This window comes from Crotalus tigris, unplaced genomic scaffold (genome assembly GCF_016545835.1).
Source record: "Crotalus tigris isolate CLP2741 ecotype Arizona unplaced genomic scaffold, ASM1654583v1 scf7180000023589.2044511, whole genome shotgun sequence".
Lineage (NCBI taxonomy): Eukaryota > Metazoa > Chordata > Lepidosauria > Squamata > Viperidae > Crotalus > Crotalus tigris.
In genome coordinates, this window is record NW_024100062.1 from 354,920 (window position 1) to 372,738 (window position 17,819).

Below are 17,819 nucleotides of genomic sequence, written 5' to 3' on the forward strand. Positions count from 1 at the left end.
GTAACCAGAAGAATGGACAACAGAGCTGGATTTGAAACTGCTGACAATGGACACAGCATCACTTTAATTGGCTTCTGTACCAGTGGGAGAAGCCATCCTTGGCATTTCCCTTTTGCAGATCAATCGAAGGCAATACCTTTTGGAGGGAAAATGTATTGAGTTGATTAAAAACTCAAATTATCTATCCCATCTATTCAGATCCGATCTCGTCCAGGCTGTTTGAAATAATTTCTTTCCCCAGCTATCTTTCAATAAGCAGAAATAAGCTTAGCTGTAAACAAAGATACCAAAGAGGACCATTTATAGTAAGGGTACGATGTGTAATGCAATTGTTTGTCCCACCTACAGATTCTTATATCTGCTGATACGGCGTCTGTGCTGACTGAGCAAACCAAGATGTGAGACTTCACAATACATATAATTCACTTACCTGGGCTACAGGCAATCATAAAAACAGCATGGCCATATGGGACTCTCCTGTCTTTACCAAAGGCTCAAATACCCCAACATTCCTAATGTCCATCAAATGATTATTCCATCATCAATCAGATGTGCTATGTCAGAATGCTTGGTGGAAAATTTCCCAGCATGCCCCATCTGACTTATAGCGGGTAGCAGAACCAATGGTCTATATAACATGCAGTGAGATACTGATGAAGCTCATAAATCCATCAGCCAGGGGCAGTAGTGCAAGCTTTTCTGTGAGGCTGGAGCCCTGAAATAAGTTAGCTCCCTAAACAAAACAATGTAATCTAGGCTTCATTTCTAGCTATGATAACAAAACAGATTTCTCTTGCATCATTGTAATCATATGCGGGAATATCCAGGGAGATTCTCAGTCATCCAGGTCCATAGTTGTCCCAAAGGTGTTTTTTCAAGAGGGAACTGGACTTTCTTTGTTTTTCCTTGAGGATGTTTCGCTTCTCATCCTGAACTGAAGAAGCTTCTTGGATGAGAAGCAAAAGGTTTTCAAGGAAAAACGAAAGAAAGTTTTCCACTTGCCTCTTTAAAAAACACCTTTGGGAGTATGCGGGAATGACCTTGGGGGACAGGAAGAAGCCCCATAGCCTGGACTGATAAGAGGCAGCTCAATCTGCAGGCAAGGTAAAAGCACGAGAAGCATTTTAGAAGGGGGCCTTTTCCTAATTTTCTGAAGACTAAAAAGAGAAGAAGGGAGAAATCCTTTTAAGCCTTGCAAGATTTTATTTAATGTAACCTCATGATAAAGGTAGTGCTTTATCTGTAATGTTTCTTGCCTGGACTGTCTCAAAGGGCTAACAATCTTGCAAATCTGAAAATATTTCTCCCTTCCCCTCTTTTAAGATTCCAAAATCTTAAGGCTTATTTTAAAAGGCTTCCTATCCTCTCCCCCCCCCCACCAACCTATGGACCGACTACCTCTTATCAAACCGTTACTTAGACCCTGGGTCTTTCTCTTGCTTCATAGGCCTCTGAATTTTCTCCAGTCTATGACTTACTTCCTTTGGGGAAGGACTTTCTTAGATTTAATTTCACAAAACAAAGGGAGATCATCTTTTGCCCCTCTAATTGCCATTTGGCCTCTTAATTTCGCCTATTTGAATTGAGTTATGGTATATTTTAAAAGGTGGTCACATGCCCTCCCATAATTAGCAGTTACAGTAGTGAGGGGAGCTTTTTAATTTAAAAATAGCAACAGTTAGAAAACCCTTCTTAAGTTGTTAGCTCCAATAAGTATACTGTAAGTCTTTATTGTTTCATTCTTCTCTCATACCCATATATAGACATAGCATATATATGTAGGTCTTTGGTTATTCGGGTTTTCTCTCGCGTCAAATTGGAAGTGTCTTGGCGACGTTTCGACGAAGTCTCATTCGTCATTTTCAGGCTTCGTGCTTCTAACATTGCTCCTAGAAGCACGAAACCGAAAACACCAGCCTGAAGATGACAAATGAGACTTCGTCGAAACGTCGCCAAGACACTTCCAGTTTGACGCGGGAGACAACCTGAATAACCAAAGACCGACATACAAACACCCGCAAAAACCTCAGAAAACAAACAGCATATATATGCCTATATAGCCAAATTTAAGGACTACAATAGGGGTCTTCAAACTTGGCCCTTTTATGACTTGTGGACTTCAACTCCCAGAATTCCTCAGCCAGCGTGCCTGGCTGAGGAATTCTGGGAGTTGAAGTCCACAAGTCATAAAAGGGCTAAGTTTGAAGACCTCTGGACTACGGTGTTGTAATATAATGTAATGCCCCTCCCCTAACCAGATGTCCCCCAGATGAGCTGGAACTACGATTAAAAAAAATTCTACTTTAATTATTTATAACATTCCCTTCTGTTACCAAATGATAAAACAGGTGGGATCTGGGAGAAGTACCAATCCCAACATATTTGCTGGGCATCTTGTTGGGAAAAGCTGATACAGAGAGGCCTTTGATCAGGGCCACTTGGGTACCTCCTGTTAGAAACCAGCATTTTACTTCTATCTATAAAGCAGAAGTGCAGAAATTAGTTCCCAAGGGAATCATCACGAAAAAGCAAATTCCCATTTTGCCAGCTGCCGTTTACATACTTAGGTCCTTAGTCCTCCAAACACAAAGAAGGGTTAGCCTGAAGAACAGGAGAGAGGCCGTCTGTTTTGAGAAATGCAATGACCTCACTGCAGAGACCCTTTGCTGACCCAAGAGAACAACACTAAAAGGGTTGACCTCGTCCTGACTCTGCTTCCCTTTGGCTTGCAAAGAGATGACCTTTGGAAGGGTCTCTAACAACCTGTTCCACCATCGGTCCTGGGCTCAGACTGTTGACCCCATTCCAAATGACTTAAAAAGCTCCCAATGGCGGATAAATCACAATTGGTTCCATCGTAACATTCAGAATCTGCTCAGAGCATAATTCCTTAAGTCTCACCTCTGCTTTCTGTGGCTACGAAACGAACATATAGACACACATGTGTAATAAAAAAGTCAACAATCCATTTCAGAAAAATCTGTGAATGAGTGTAAAAGAAAAGCAGGCCAATCTTTTCTTTTTTCATCAGAAACTCCTTGTTTTCCATCTTTATTTTTGCTTTTGAGGAAGAAGAGTGGGAGCCACAAATATTTGTAATATGGAGGCCCACAATGTTAGTTAGCCTAACTCTCTTTGAGGATTCATCAGTTGACGAATTCCTGGTTATTTTTTTCTCCAAGATCACTTTGTGGTGATGAACGTGCTCGAATTCTCCTTGGGCTTTTCTTTAGAGCAATGGTTCTCAACCTGTGGGTCGGGACCCCATTTGGGGTCGAACGACCATTTCATGGGGGTCGCCAAACAACGCATTTTCCCCCCCTTTCCTTAGCTGTGCTATTCCCTTTTATTCTATTGGCTTTTGAAAGCCAATAGAATAGACTCTCTTGAATAGAGTCTAATTCTATTGGCTTTCAAAAGCCAATAGGAATTGTCCAGGCTGTCTCTGCCCTGCTGAGCCCGCCAAAAGTCCCATTCTGCAAACGGTGCTGCACCAGTTGAGTAGTCCTCGACTTACGACCGGTTGAGTAGTCCTCGACTTACGACTGGTTGGAGATCGCGGCATTAAAAAGGTTGAGAACCACTGTTTTAGAGGAACCAGGAGTGTCCACACAGACAAAAATGGCCAAATCTTTAATGGCACCACTATGCTGGCATCTTGACCTTTGTCACCATATTCTGTGGATTACCCTTGGAGGTAGCAGATTTTCCCTTCATATTTCCCCCATAGGTCAGCCAGTGTGGTGGTGTGGTTCAGGTGCTGGAATATGACTTCAGATTTCAATCCATCCTAAACCATCAAAGCTTGTTGAGCCAGTCACATATGGTCAGCTCAACCTACATTACAGGGTGATGGTTGGCGAGGATAAACAGGAGGAAGAAACCCCACTTATGCCACCTTGAGTTCCTAAATGGAAAGCAGGATATACTTTAAGACTTAAGGACTTCAATTCCCAGCTAGGCTGGCTGGGGAATTCTAGCAGTTGAAGTCCACAAGTCTTGAAATTACCAAGGTTGGACACCCTTGATATAAATGTTCCAGATAAAATCATTTCTTCTAGAGAATTGTTCTTACTTTTCCTCTTCTGGCTATATAACTACAATCATTTCAAAACTGTACAATTTCTATGTTTGATAATGCAGGGGCTACTTTTGAAAGCTGTGTACACATGTGAACCTCAGGCAATCTGCACATGTAAATCCGTGGTCTAGATCCATCTTAATGTGGTCTCACTGCAACTAAAATACATGCACGGTAACTGAGATGTAAATTAATATGCGGCTAGAAAGTGAGACCCTGCCATTTTTCTCTCCATATCTGTCCACACAAGAAACTTTACATATTTAAATAAAAGTAGTCACCATCACCATCAGTTAATATGTTGACATTATAACTGTTCTAAGTCTGAGAAGTTGTATTGCGGGATGAAATACCTGTGAAACTTTATTTGCATGTTTGTTTTTATAGGGATTTCTTATACTTCGGCAATCTATTACAGGCATCACATGTGCATGGATTGTATTTAGTGTGAAAGGCCACAAATGAGCCCCAGATTTCTGTTGCTAAGTGAGACAGTTGTTAAATGAATTTTTGTCCCATATTACAACCTTTCTTGCCTCTGTTGTTAAGTGAATCACTGCAGTTGTTAAGTTAGTAACACGGTTGTTAATTGAAGTTGGCTTCCCCATTGACTTTGCTTGTCAGAAGTTTACAAAAGGGGATCACGTGACCCTGGGACATCATAAATATGAACCACTTGCCAAGCATCCAAATTTTGATCACATGACCACAGGGCTGCTGCGATGGTCCTGTGAAAAATAGTCATAAGTCCACTTTTTTCCGTGCTGTTGTAATTTTCAACGGTCACTAAACGAATGCTTAAAAGTCTAGGACCAGCTGTAATTACAATCTGCCCCCACCACAATATCTTATAGGCTGTTGTTGGAATCAATGCAAGATTCAATAAATAACAGAAACCCTTCAGAAAAGTGTAAATAATAAGACCAGGCAAATGGTCTGGTTATAATCCTTGGTCTAAGAGTCAATGTTTTATGTTTTTCAAGTCCCTAACAACAGCCCAGCATCACCTCTGAACTACGGAGACATGCAGATGTGTGCATGGATTGTATTAGTGTGAAAGAGGGCCAGCTTTCCTAGTGAGTCCTCAATTATGTGAGGGCAGGGGAGGCTTATCTGTCAGAGTGCAAGGCCCTGAGCATGACATTTGGAAAAGGTTTTGGATTGAATTCTCGTACGCGGTCATAAGTTGAGAACCTTCACATTTCTGCTTTCCCAGTAGAGCTGTTGCTTTTTACTGCACTTATAAGTTTTATGTCTAAAACATTCAACATCTAAGAGCAAAGTGTTCTTGTTTCCATATGGCTCTATCTACAGTGTTATTTATTTTCCTTTTCCTTTTCATAGTGTAATCCACATTAAATAGTCTATGGTGCCATATCCAAATGCATTGTACGTGGATGATTTTCTTCCTCAACTGTCTGTATCTCTAAGCGAACCCATCCTTCATCTCCTCCTCCTCCTCCTCCTCCTCCTCCTCCTCCTCCTCCATCTGTGAGGTGCAGATGTGAGAAAGGGGGGAAGATGACAGAGATGTTTACACTTTAAGTTCCAGGTCTTCAAAGTTTGAAATTTTGGTAGCATGCTATGGACACTCTCATCAAATAACCACTAATGATGTGTGTGAACAATGTTCTATTTATCAGGAGGCCAGCTAAGCATGTTTCCCTTCCAGGAAACTTTCTATCACCCTACAATTGTCTTTTTCTGGGCTCACTTCCAAAGTGCTGGGCTGCAGCCAACCACCATTTTTATTTCCCGGGGATGTCTCTCTCTCTCTCTCTCTCTCTCTCTCTCTCTCTCTCTCTCTCTCTCTCTCTCTCTCTCTCTCTCTCTCTCTCCCTCCCTCCCCCTCCCTCCCTCCCTCCCTCTCTCAACAGGTGAAACCACCTGGCCAATGTCTGGTTTGGTTGAACCTAGTTAGCACTTGGAGGGAGGCCTTCAGGAAATAGCAGAATTATAGGTTGCTGGTAAGATCTCTCTCTCTCTCCTTCTCTCCCTCCCTCCTTCTCTCCTTCCCTCCCTCCCTCCCTCTCTCTCTCTCTCTCCTTCTCTCCCTTCCTCCTTCTCTCCTTCCCTCCCTCCCTCCCTCCCTCTCTCTCTCTCTCTCTCCTCCCCCCACTTTCCTATTTTTATCTATAATCTATCCATTCATCCACGCTGGAAGAAGACAGTAGCAAATCGCTTCCACTCTGCTTCCTCAAATCGTCATGAAGTCTCCAAGCATCAAGCTCAGCTTGAAGGAAGCTTGTCTGTCTCTATAGAGTCTGTTGATGGTGTTTGGCTGGTGGTTGGCTGATTTTTCAAATTAAATGAATCTAAATAAATGAGTCAAAGACCCTGGCCAGAAGTAGGGGATTTGCCTATAAGAATTCTGAAGCCCATGAAGACTAAAATGTGGGCTATGGTATGGAATTTGCAGCTCATGTGCCCTCTAAATCTTCTCTTCCAAGCCACCAACCTCAGTACAAGTTTTGCCCTCTCAGTTTAGCCTCGTCCCATATACTTCATGTTTCCTGCTCAGTAGGATAATGATGAGAGATTATGGGACATGGGAAATTTTCATCTGTCCTATGTTTTGACCTCTGTCAGATTCTAGGAAATAGCTGGAAATTAGGAAAACAAACCTACGGAGGGTTAGAATTGTCAGATTGGTTTTTGTTAATATGGTTCTACAGCCTGGAAGGGCCTCACAACTCACCTCCAAATATTTGGAGATGCTTCTGGCTTCTGTTACCTTGGATAGCCATTGCTGTCTGGAGGAAGCGTTTCTTGATTATGTCAACGCTTTGCTTCACGTTTTCAGTTTCTGGCTGGGTTTACACATTTCAGTAAGTCGTGGTTTGGTTAAACAATGGTTTGTCGGATAAGCTGGATTTGTATATTATACAGAGTCTTAAACCATGAGTTAAGAGCCAATGTCCAGGTGCTTACAAGATGTTCTGCCCAAACTGAAAAAAGCTATATAATAGTTTGGACTAACACAATATATCATAGCAATTGACTGGATCCCCACAAATGGTTCTAAGGAATGTTGTTTATTTCTGTTGGATTGTTCTTATTTCTCTCCTGGAGTTCTCATAAACAATTCCTTGATCTGTTTCATAGGCAAATTGGCAGCGTTATTATCTACCTCATTTGGGCTACCTTGGCTAGTAATGCTGGACAGGGGATTTGGCAAAGTCGGTAGGAATTCCTACAGCTTATTTTGGATTACAGCAGGGCTGTTTAATCAAAGCTTCGTAAAAGCAAGCAGGGAGCACTCATTGCAAAGCATCTTAAAGAAACTTTCTATAGCTCAGAGAGTTAGTGAAGAGCTGAATTCTGTTTGACAAGCCTTTTTATTTACCCAGAAACTCAGCACCACCTTGGGCTCCAAAAAAAGACTTTGAGCTCGCAGAGGGATCCTGTTTTGTGGCAAACAAGGAAGTGTAGCAACCCTTCTAATTCTTCAACATCCTTTAGTAACAAGGATTCTCTATGGCTGCGGTCTCCAACCTTTCTGGCTTTGGAGATCGGGTGGTGGCGGTGGGGAGAGGGGACAGTTCCGTGAGATTGGTGGGTGAGTGCACATGCATGCGCAGCTCCATTTGCGCAAGCAGTCGGCACGTGTGCAAGTGGCCCACGCACTTGCAATTCACACAAATGGAGCTGTGCACACACTTGTGTGTGCAAGTGTAGCTGCACACACCTGTGCACTCGCCCCCTGCTCCTGTGGCCCAATTCTGAATGGGCCATGGCCCAGTAGTTGGCCACGACCCGGGGCTTGGGGACCCTACTTTATGGGGTAAATGGATATTGGTGGTGTTTTCCTCTGCTCCCTTGGTTTTTTGTGGGGTCCTTGATGCTCTCTGAGTTTGGTGATCTGATGACATTACCTAGTTTGGTAATGAAATGTCTGCAAGAAAGCCACCAAGTCAGAGAGGGCAGTAAAGATTGCACAGTTCAATCCTGAGCTTCAAATATTCTCTTCTATCGGTACCTTTGGTGTTTGTAGAAGTGCTCCTTTAACTTTACAGTGGAGACCACTGAGTGAATAACCTCCATCAAATCATTACTGTCTTTTGCAGCTAACAACATGTGGAAAGTGGTTAGATCTGAAACATGTAAAAAAAGGGGGGTGGGGGTCCTTGTTCCTTTTCTGTGCACCACTAGTGATAACACCTCATGTCCAAAAAGGTGTTGTTTGAAGGCTGACACATTTGCACAGACAATGTTCTGCAAACATTTATCAATGAACAACTCAGTTATACGAAAAGAAAGAAATATATTGTTGTGGGGATGATGGAAATATCAACGGGCAAGGAATAAGAACCAAAGGAAGAAAACTTTGCCACGATTGATTTTGCTACATGAAATGTTTCCTGTGGATTTACAAAAAAAAAGCTCCCATCAATTCCTTTAATTGAAAGGTATATACAGTCATCCAACTATACTACCCTGATTTCTTGCAAGGTGGCAGTGGAAAGCTGTGGAGCCCATCAAATTAGGAAAAACGGTACACAAAATCCTTGACTTACCATCATTTGTTTAGTGACCAAAGTTAAAATAGCACTGAAGAAACTGACTTATGACCAGTTTTCACACTTATGACCATTGCAGCATCCCCATAGTTATGTGATCTGTTAGAGTGTGCACAATCTTATTGCGCGAAATAACCCAGGAGTAAACACAGTAAACAGTGGTCTATATTAAATGGTGGTTTATCTTACATTACCTACAATATCATACACCAGGAACAATATACATACACATGCTAATACAGCAGGATCCAACAAACCACAGTTACAGCAGGAAACGAAAGAAAGAGAACACATCAGCGGAGCCTTCCCTTTATACCAGATATCACGCAATGTATTGGGACGGTTTTGCCATTGCCGGCAATGGGGTGGGCATGGCTTCTGGATGACGCATCCAGCCCACGGGCTGGCAGTTTGACACCCCTGCTTTATACAAAGGCTCTTAAAGAGATACAGACCCTGCTGAGTCATTCTCATCATTACATCTTAAATTACATAGTTAGCTGTTAAATGAACACCCTGACATGATCAAAATTCGGGCGCTTGGCAACTTTATTTATGACAGCTGTGCTGTCCTGTGGTCATGTGATCACCATTTGTAAACAATTCCAACAAACAAAGTCCATGGGGAAGCCAGATTCACTCAATGAAGACAGGATTCACTTAATAACTGTGGCAAAAAGGTCGTAAAATGATGCACAACTCATTTAACAAATACCTTGTTTAGCAATGGAAATTTTGGGCTCAATTGTGGTCAGAAGTCAAGGACCATCTTTCCGTCATGTTCAAAAGACTGTTTTGAATAAATTCCCTTCTCTGCTCAGTACCCCAAGTCTTCTGAGCATGTGAAGCCTTTTTGTCTGAATGAGGATGTAGCCAAAACAGAAATAACCTAGGAATCTCAGCATGTGTAGTATTGTACTTAGAACATGGCTACCAACTTGTCTGATCTATATTAGGAGCATATGTGGAAAGAATTTGACCTGGTGATCAAACACCAAAAAATTAGAGGCCCAGGTAAGAAAATCTAGAAGAATAGAAGGCTGACTACTGTATATTCTTACTTTATTGACTAAATAAAGTAAAAACCTATAGCAATATCTTCTTAGTATGCTACTAAGACAGCTGGAGTGTTGTAGTAGAAAAAAAAAAGTTTGGTTTGGACCAGGGAAAGCTGTTAAGTTTCCTGGGATGATTTTGACCAGTTGCTTTCTGTCCTGGCTAACTAAACAGGAGTGCTATGAAATAGAGGACAACATCCCAAACATTTTGCAATAAATGCATTAACTCTGCTGATAGCATTTGTTTGATATCAAACAGATAGCAGCGTTCGGTAGTATATCAACAAAATTTAATGACATACAACGGGTGCTTTTATTCTGGAAAAAGATTCATTGCAACACACAATCCAGCTGTATAGTCTATATCCCTGTACACAGAGAGTCTACCACACCATACAAAAAGAGCCTACAGCCAGTGGATACCAATCTTGTATCTCATTACAGGTAGTCCTTAACTTATGGCCATAATGGAGCCTACCTGTTACTGTTATAAGTTGTGATGGTTATAAATCAGGTAATTATCATGATTGTTAAACAAATCCACGGTTGTTAAGCAAAGGTCACGGTCATGAAGCAAACTCATTGTTCACAAAGGGTGTTTTTGCTGAAAACCCAGAAATAAATGCTAGTTTTCAACAAAAATGTAAATCATGGTCACGTGACCCACGGGCCACTGCAACCGTTATAAATGTGGATGACTTGCTGAGTGCCTGAAATGTAGTCATGTGACCCTGGAGACCCAGCCTATTGGAACGTCAACACCAGGTCACATGTAGCTTTGTTGTTTGCAGATGTAAGCTCTAACGGTTATAACTTAAGGACTATCTGTACTGTGTTCACACGACACATATCCACATCCTACTAATCATCATCTTTTTTTTTTTCACTTCCTTCAGGATTTTTACTGACTGCTCTGGGATGGCTCCTGTTCGATTTTTGCTTTTTCCAGGTTTTATAGATTTAAAAATCAGAAACAGAATAGAGTTGGAAGGGGACTTTGGACGTCTTCTAGTCCAGCCCCTCTGCCATTTCAGACAAGTGTCTGTCCAGTCTCTTCTTAAAAACCTCCAGTGATGAAGCAGCCACAACTTCTGGTGGCAGGCTGTTCCACTGGTTAATAGTTAAGCATGTTCTACTCTTGAAAAAAAATTACTGGAGCAACAAAATGTTCCTTGATCAGTGGCTGGGGATGAACCTGGAGATATTGGCATTGTCTCTGAAGTTGGAGAAAAGTACAGGAAGTCCTCGACTTACAACCACTCATTTAATGACCAAAATTACAATGGCAGTGAAAAAAAATGACTTGAAATCAGTTCTCACACTTACAACTGATGTGGCCTCCCCACTGTCACCCGATCAAAATTTGGTGCTTGGCAACTGGCATGAACTTACGACAGTTGCAGCCTCCCGGGATCATGTGATCACCATCCGCAATCTTCCCAATCGGCTTCTACTAAGCAAAGTCAATGGGGGAAGTAGGATTTCCTTAACAACCACACAATTCACCTAATTGCAGTGATTTGCTTAACCACCGTGGCAAAAAAAGGTCATAAAATTGGGCTTAAAACTCACTTAACAATCCGCCTTGCTTAACAACAGAAATTCTGGTCTCAACTGTGGTTTGTAAATGAAGGACTACCTGTAACCAATCGTCCGTGTGCAAGGGATTTCTAAGTTTTTTTAATGGAAAACGGCTTCCCACGCATGCACCTACTTGTCAAAGCACAATGAAAGTTAGCCAAGTGTTTATAGATCAGTGGTTCTCAACCTGTGGGTCAGGACCCCATTGGGGTCGAACAACCATTTCACGGGGGTCGCCAAACAATGCAGTCCGCCATTTTTTTCCCCTTTTCCTTAGCTGTGCTACTGCCTTTTATTCTATTGGCTTTTGAAAGCCAATAGAATAGATTCTCGTGAATAGAGTCTAATTCTATTGGCTTTCAAAAGCCAATAGGAATTGTCCAGGCTGTCTCTGCCCTGCTGAGTCTGCCAAAAGTCCCATTCTGCAAACGGTGCTGCACCAGTTGAGTAGTCCTCGACTTATGACTGGTTGAGTAGTCCTCGACTTACGACCGGTTCGGGGTCGCAGCATTAAAAAGGTTGTGAACCATTGTTATAGAGGGAACCGACTGGTGTGCTCGGGGCTCTTGTGGAGGGAACAAATCATGATTAAAAAAACAAAACAAAACAGCCCTTCATCTGCCAGGAATGAAGGCAACCGGCGTACAAGTAGTCAAACCCCATTTCTGCACAGACCTCTGTTGTTTCCAGACGTTTAAAAGAAAAGCAGCAATACTAAGCTCGTTAACAGCAGCGATCTGGGTAGGAAAAACAAAGATGGTTTTCTAATGTTTCCTAATTCCTTGCCTGTAATAGCCTATGAAAGCTGGGACATGACCGCTGAAGTAAAGACAAGGATAGAGAAAGCTTGAACAGCATTCTTCAAAATGAAAAAGGTCTTCTGCAGTCACGACATAAGTCTAAGACTGAAAATCAGACTTGTCAGATGCTATATTTTTTCTATCCTGCTGTATGGAGTAGAGAGTTGGTCTCTGACAGAAGGCCACCTGAAGAGACTAGAAGCATTTGAAATGTGGATTTACAGGCGGCTGTTACGTATAAGCTGGGGTGACAAGATCAGAAATAAGGAGATGATAAGCTGCCTGGGAAAGCCATGGGAAATCATCAAAACAATTAAAAAACGAAAATTAGAATATTTCGGACATGTGATGTGACACCCAGAAAAATATGGCATACTCCATTTAATCCTCCAGGGAAAGATTGAAGGCAAACGGGTCCAGGCAGGAGAAGAACATCATGGCTTCAAAATCTAAAGGACTGGTTTGGACAAAACTCAGCAACACTTTTTCGTGCGGCTGCTGATAAAAACAGGATGGCCAACATGATTGCCAATGTCCGATAACTGATATGACACAAGAAGAAGAAGAGCCTATATTTGGGTGGCTCCATGTTTGCAACTGAAGCATCGCATTTTCTTAACCGTACACCTGCAGACATCACAGTAGTCCTATTTGGAAGGCATGCTCCCCTAGGATTGCCTCACCTAAGGAATTAGGGACCCTGGCCTGCAAAGTTCCCCTCAGGATGGCATGAGGGGTTCACCGGCTTTTGAACAGTTTTTAAACATTTTTATTTTTTTATTTTTTTAATGTATCGATGGTGGTTTAAACCACATGATCTTCTCTATTTCCATAGAGAAGAGAGCAGAATATCTAAGATACAGGTCGTCCTTGACTTACAACAGTTCATTTAGTGACTGTTCAAAGTTATAACTTCACTGAAAAAAGGGACTTACTGACCGTTTTTCACGCTTATGACCATTGCAGCATCCCCTCCCCATGGCCATGTGATCAAAATCCAGATACTTGGCAACTGACTCATATTTGTGACGGTGGCAGTGTCCCCAGGGGTCGTGTGATCCGTTTTTGCGACCTTCTGACAATCAAAGCCCCAGGGGAAGCCAGGTTCACTTAACAACCGTGTTACTATCTTAACAACTACAGCAATTCACTTAACAAACATGGCAAGAAGGGTCGTAAAATGGGGCAAAACTCGCTTAATGCCTGTCTCTCTTAGCAACATAAATTTGGGGCTCCATTGTGATCGTACGTCGAGGGCGACTTGCAGTTCTGATCCTCTCCCCCCTCAGAGATTCGCACTGAGCACTCAAGGAGTTGCACACCAGTTTAACCATCTCTTAATCATCTGCTTGAACTTGAAAATGCATTTTTTCATAGAGATGATGTCATGCATTAGGCATCAGCCACGATAAATACAAAACGTGTGACTTCTTGCTCTCTCTGTGCTAATAATTACAGTCATTATCCATGTCTATATAGTAGAACGTCTCAGTGGACCTGATACTTCCAAATAGATGCGCATGGAATTGTACTCTTTTATTGCCCCCTCCAAAGCTGCTCTCTATTTTGACTGATTAGTCACCTAATTAAAGCAATTGCTTCTAGTAGTTGTTCTTTCCCCCCGAGTTTAGAATCAGATTGACACCTTACAATTTTTCTCCTTCTGTGTTCTGTGAATTTAATAGCCGTCTGATGCCTCCTTGTTTGTTTCTAGGCTTTTCCATATTAGGAAGAAAAAAAAACCACCTCCTGTTAAATAGCTGTGGGTTAAGTCTTTAAAAATTCAAAAGCAGGATGAGAACAGCAGCCAGAGTAAAAATGGAAAGGTTTGTGAAACTCCCCAAAAGTTCAGTTTTCTAAGGATGAAATCTAAGGATTTCAGATTTCATTCCGTTAAATTTGTAGGCTCTGCAACAAATATTCAATTTTCAACAGAGCTGTGTACACATAGTCCTTGACTTACAACAGTTTGTTCAAAGTTACAACGGCACTGAAAAAATGTGACTTACAGCCATTTTTCACAATTACAACCTCTGCAGCATCCCCAGGATCATGGGATCAAAATTCCGATGCTTGGGATATGGATTGTTTATGAATATTGAATGTAATTAAGATATGTATAAGCTAAAAGTTATTGATAAATGTAATAATGATGTTTTTATTGAGTTGATATAATTAGAAATGTCCTAGTTTGAATACAAAACAGTAAATGTTAAAGGAAAAAGAGAAGAAATATCTGATATTGTAACCTGAGATTTGCATTAAAGATTTTGTTATTGAACTATTGATTAACCCAGTCACCACGTTGCTTTTTAAATACTCAGATGTAAAATTGGAAAATTAATAAAATGTTATTAAAAAAATTCCCACGCTTGACAACTGGTTCATATGTATGTCCTGTTGCTGGGTCCCAAGATCACGTGATCCCCTTTTGCAATCTTCTGACAAGCAAAGTCAATGGGGAAGCCAGATTCACTTAACAGCCAGATTACTAATTTATCATCTGCAGTGATTCACTGTGGCAAGAAAGGTTGTAAAATGGGACAAAATAAATGTTTCACTTAATAACAGACATTTTGGGCTCAACTGTGGCCGTAAGATTGAGGCTTACCTGTATTCACTGATTCCCAGGGTGGTTATCAGCGAGAGCTGGCCCTAAACGTAGTTACCTTCCCTTGAAGCAACAAGCAACATCAAAGAGAGGTTTCTACAATCATCAACTGAATGAATTGTGCCTGTGCACAGCTGTTGTGATTACATTATGTTCACCGTTCTCTCATTTCACTTTTTTTTTTTGGTTTGGCCTTCTCATTGTGGTTTGGCTGTTGCCGTAAACACCTAACGTTTCGCAAACTGACTCTTACCCATGTATAGTGCATGCCAATTAAACAGTTTCTCCCTGATGAAGGATTAAAGCTAGATCTCCAGTATAATTTCCCACCAGGTAGGAAATCTGTACCTCTCCAGATGTCATTTGACTCTGCCTCTACTTAGCCTTATTCCAGATGGCAAGTCATTGGGGATTATGGAACAGTAGCCCAATGTTTTCTTGAATTGTATATAGATGTTATCTCTCTTCTCTAAAGATTTGGGATGAAGTAGAAAGGAGCAATTTTCAACCATCAGGACTAAACATTGGACATTTGCAGGACACCTCTGTGTTATAATTTGAAACAAAATGCACCAAGGAGGCCTGAACAAATTTTTTAATTTACCTAGGAATGTTTCAGTTTATTTCCACTTATGGCATCTGGAGAGATTCCACATTTTAAAATTCAAAGGGAACCTCATTTCTGTGCATGTTGGTAGGTCAAAGCAAGTGTAATTGAATTTTAATCCGGGAAGCACAGATTTGTTTTTGGGTTCAGCTGCTGAAATTCCCTGAGTTTTATTTCATTTGCAAGTCTTTATTAAAGCACCCACATTTAAAACAGCAGTCCTTCCCTAGTCCACCGTTGAATGTGGGTTAATTTCAAATCTCTTCAGGATACTTGGGGTTATGAATAACCACCAAAATAGTAGCCAGATTATATTGTAAATCAGGAAGTTAGGGCAAGTGAGAGATAAAATTAAGGTAGCTTAGAAGATCAAGGAAGCCTTGATCTGAAAAATACCTAATATAGAAGAACAACAAGGACCCAAGAAGGAGAATCAAGAAGATAGTGAAACTTTTGGAAACCAAGTTGAGTGAAGTATTGCTAAATTGATTAAGATGAAGAAGTAATTCACATTCTAATCAATACTTCTTCATAGAAGTATGAATTGAGAAAATTTTCATCTTACGAAATTGGGAGAGACATGGAATTCTAAAGGCAGAAAACAATCCAGGTGTTGAAATTTCGATATTATTATTTCTTAACCACTTTCAATGAATCTTGGTATAAAGAAAACCTCTGGATGATCTTGTGGCTATGAAACAGCCCGGGAATTGTACTGTACAAAGAAGTTTTGTACTGCTGTTGGTTATAAGTGTTATAAAAAGAATTATTAAACATTACAGTTCATTTAGTGACCACTCAAAGTTACAACAGTGACTTGTAGCCATTTTTCACACAACCGTTACAACCTCTCCATGGTCACGTGATTTACATTTGGATGCTTGACAACAGGATCATATTTATGATGGCTGCAGTGTCCCAGGATCATGTGATCATCTTTTGTGACCTTCTGGCAAGCAAAGTCAATGGGGAAGCCAGATTCACTTAACAACTGTGTTACTAACTTAACAACTGCAGTAATTCACTTAACTGTGGCTAGAAAGGTCATAAAATGGGGCAAAATTCACTTAACAAATGTCTCACTTAGCAACACAAACTTTGGGCTCATTTGTGGTCATACGTTGAGGACTACTTGTACAAACACTCACTGCACCTAAGTACGAAATATCATCACACACACATACACCGGTGCATGAATGGTGGAAAGTGGGTAAGGAAATAATTGGCCAACAAGCATTTTCTGACACACTAGAAGGAGATTTAGGAGGCTATAGAATAGTTGACTTTATTCCTGCTTCATTGAGGATGATGAAGAGCAAATACTAGTATCTACACCAATGTTTTTGATAAGGGAATCCGAAAAACTGAAATTCAAAACAGAATCATGAAATGATGATATAGACTTCATTAATAAATTAAAAATTAACATATTTTCTTGGTTAAGATAATGTATTACAGAACTTTTTAAGGCCTATGTTTATTATTAATTGAAATTATTAATTTATTGGATTCATATCCCACCTTTCCTCCAAGAGCTCAAGACCGTATACACAGAGTAACCTCCTCTGTTTTTTAAAATGTCTTTCTAATTAAAGTTTCTCGGTTGTTCCTAAAATCAGTCAGTTTAATATCAAGTTTGGGAAAAACAGGAGCGATGCAGTGGCTCAGTGATTAAGACACTGGGCTTGTCAACTGGAAAACTGGCAGCCCAGGTTCAAGACCTGAGCACCACAGGACGGGGTGAGCTCCCATCCTTGCCTCAGCTCCTGCCCAACTAGCAGTTCGAAAACATGCAAATGCAAGTAGATAAATAGGCACCACTTTGGTGGGAAGATAACTGCACTCTGTGATATCATGCCTTGAAATAGAAATGAAAACCACCCTTTATCATCATCATTACTAGTGGAGTAAAATGCGCAGGGACTTCTTGGGAAAAACAACCAGATGGAAAAAGGAAAGTACTGTAGACCAGAGGTCCCCAACCTTGGCAACTTTAAGATTTGTGGACTTCAACTCCCAGAATTCCTCAGCCAGCTTGGCTGGTTGAGGAATTCTGGGAGTTGAAGTCCACAAGTCTTAAAGTTGCCAAGGTTGGAGACCCCTGCTGTAGAGGCTGCCCCATTTAATATCTACACATTTGTAAAACACGATTCAAGTGCTAAAGTAATCATGTCAAATCTGTGAGTTTCCAACTCCTATTGTGCATCTTGGTGAACCCCAAAATTCTTTTCTTTCTTCAACAGACGCCATCATTGTCCTCATCTGCCAACCAGGCTCTTTGACACGAACGAGAAGCCATGTCGTCTTTCTGAGTATATGGAGAAATACCCCCTTTATCCCAACATTCTACCTAGGGAATCATACAAGCCCAGCACAGAGTTCCAGAAGCAGCCAGTGCCAATGGAAGCCCTTTCAACAACCAAGTAAGACAACAGAAATGGAAGCAAAGGAAAGGCTACCAGATCTATCCTGCAGCTATCCAAATAACCACCAGGTGGGAGCAAAGAGAGTTCTCTGTGTAATGGCTGTCATCTAGTGGTCATTTGAACTGCAGAATAGTA

General features: G+C 41.1%; 1 protein-coding gene across 1 annotated transcript in view; it reads left to right on the plus strand.

Annotated features, from left to right (window-relative positions):
• The window catches only part of SAXO1 (stabilizer of axonemal microtubules 1), a 36,943-nt gene that overhangs the window by 10,328 nt on the left and 8,796 nt on the right, over positions 1 to 17,819 (plus strand). The window contains exon 2 of the mRNA XM_039319427.1: positions 17,502 to 17,681. Coding sequence (XP_039175361.1) covers positions 17,502 to 17,681 — 180 coding nt within the window. The remainder of the gene's footprint in view (positions 1 to 17,501; positions 17,682 to 17,819) is intronic.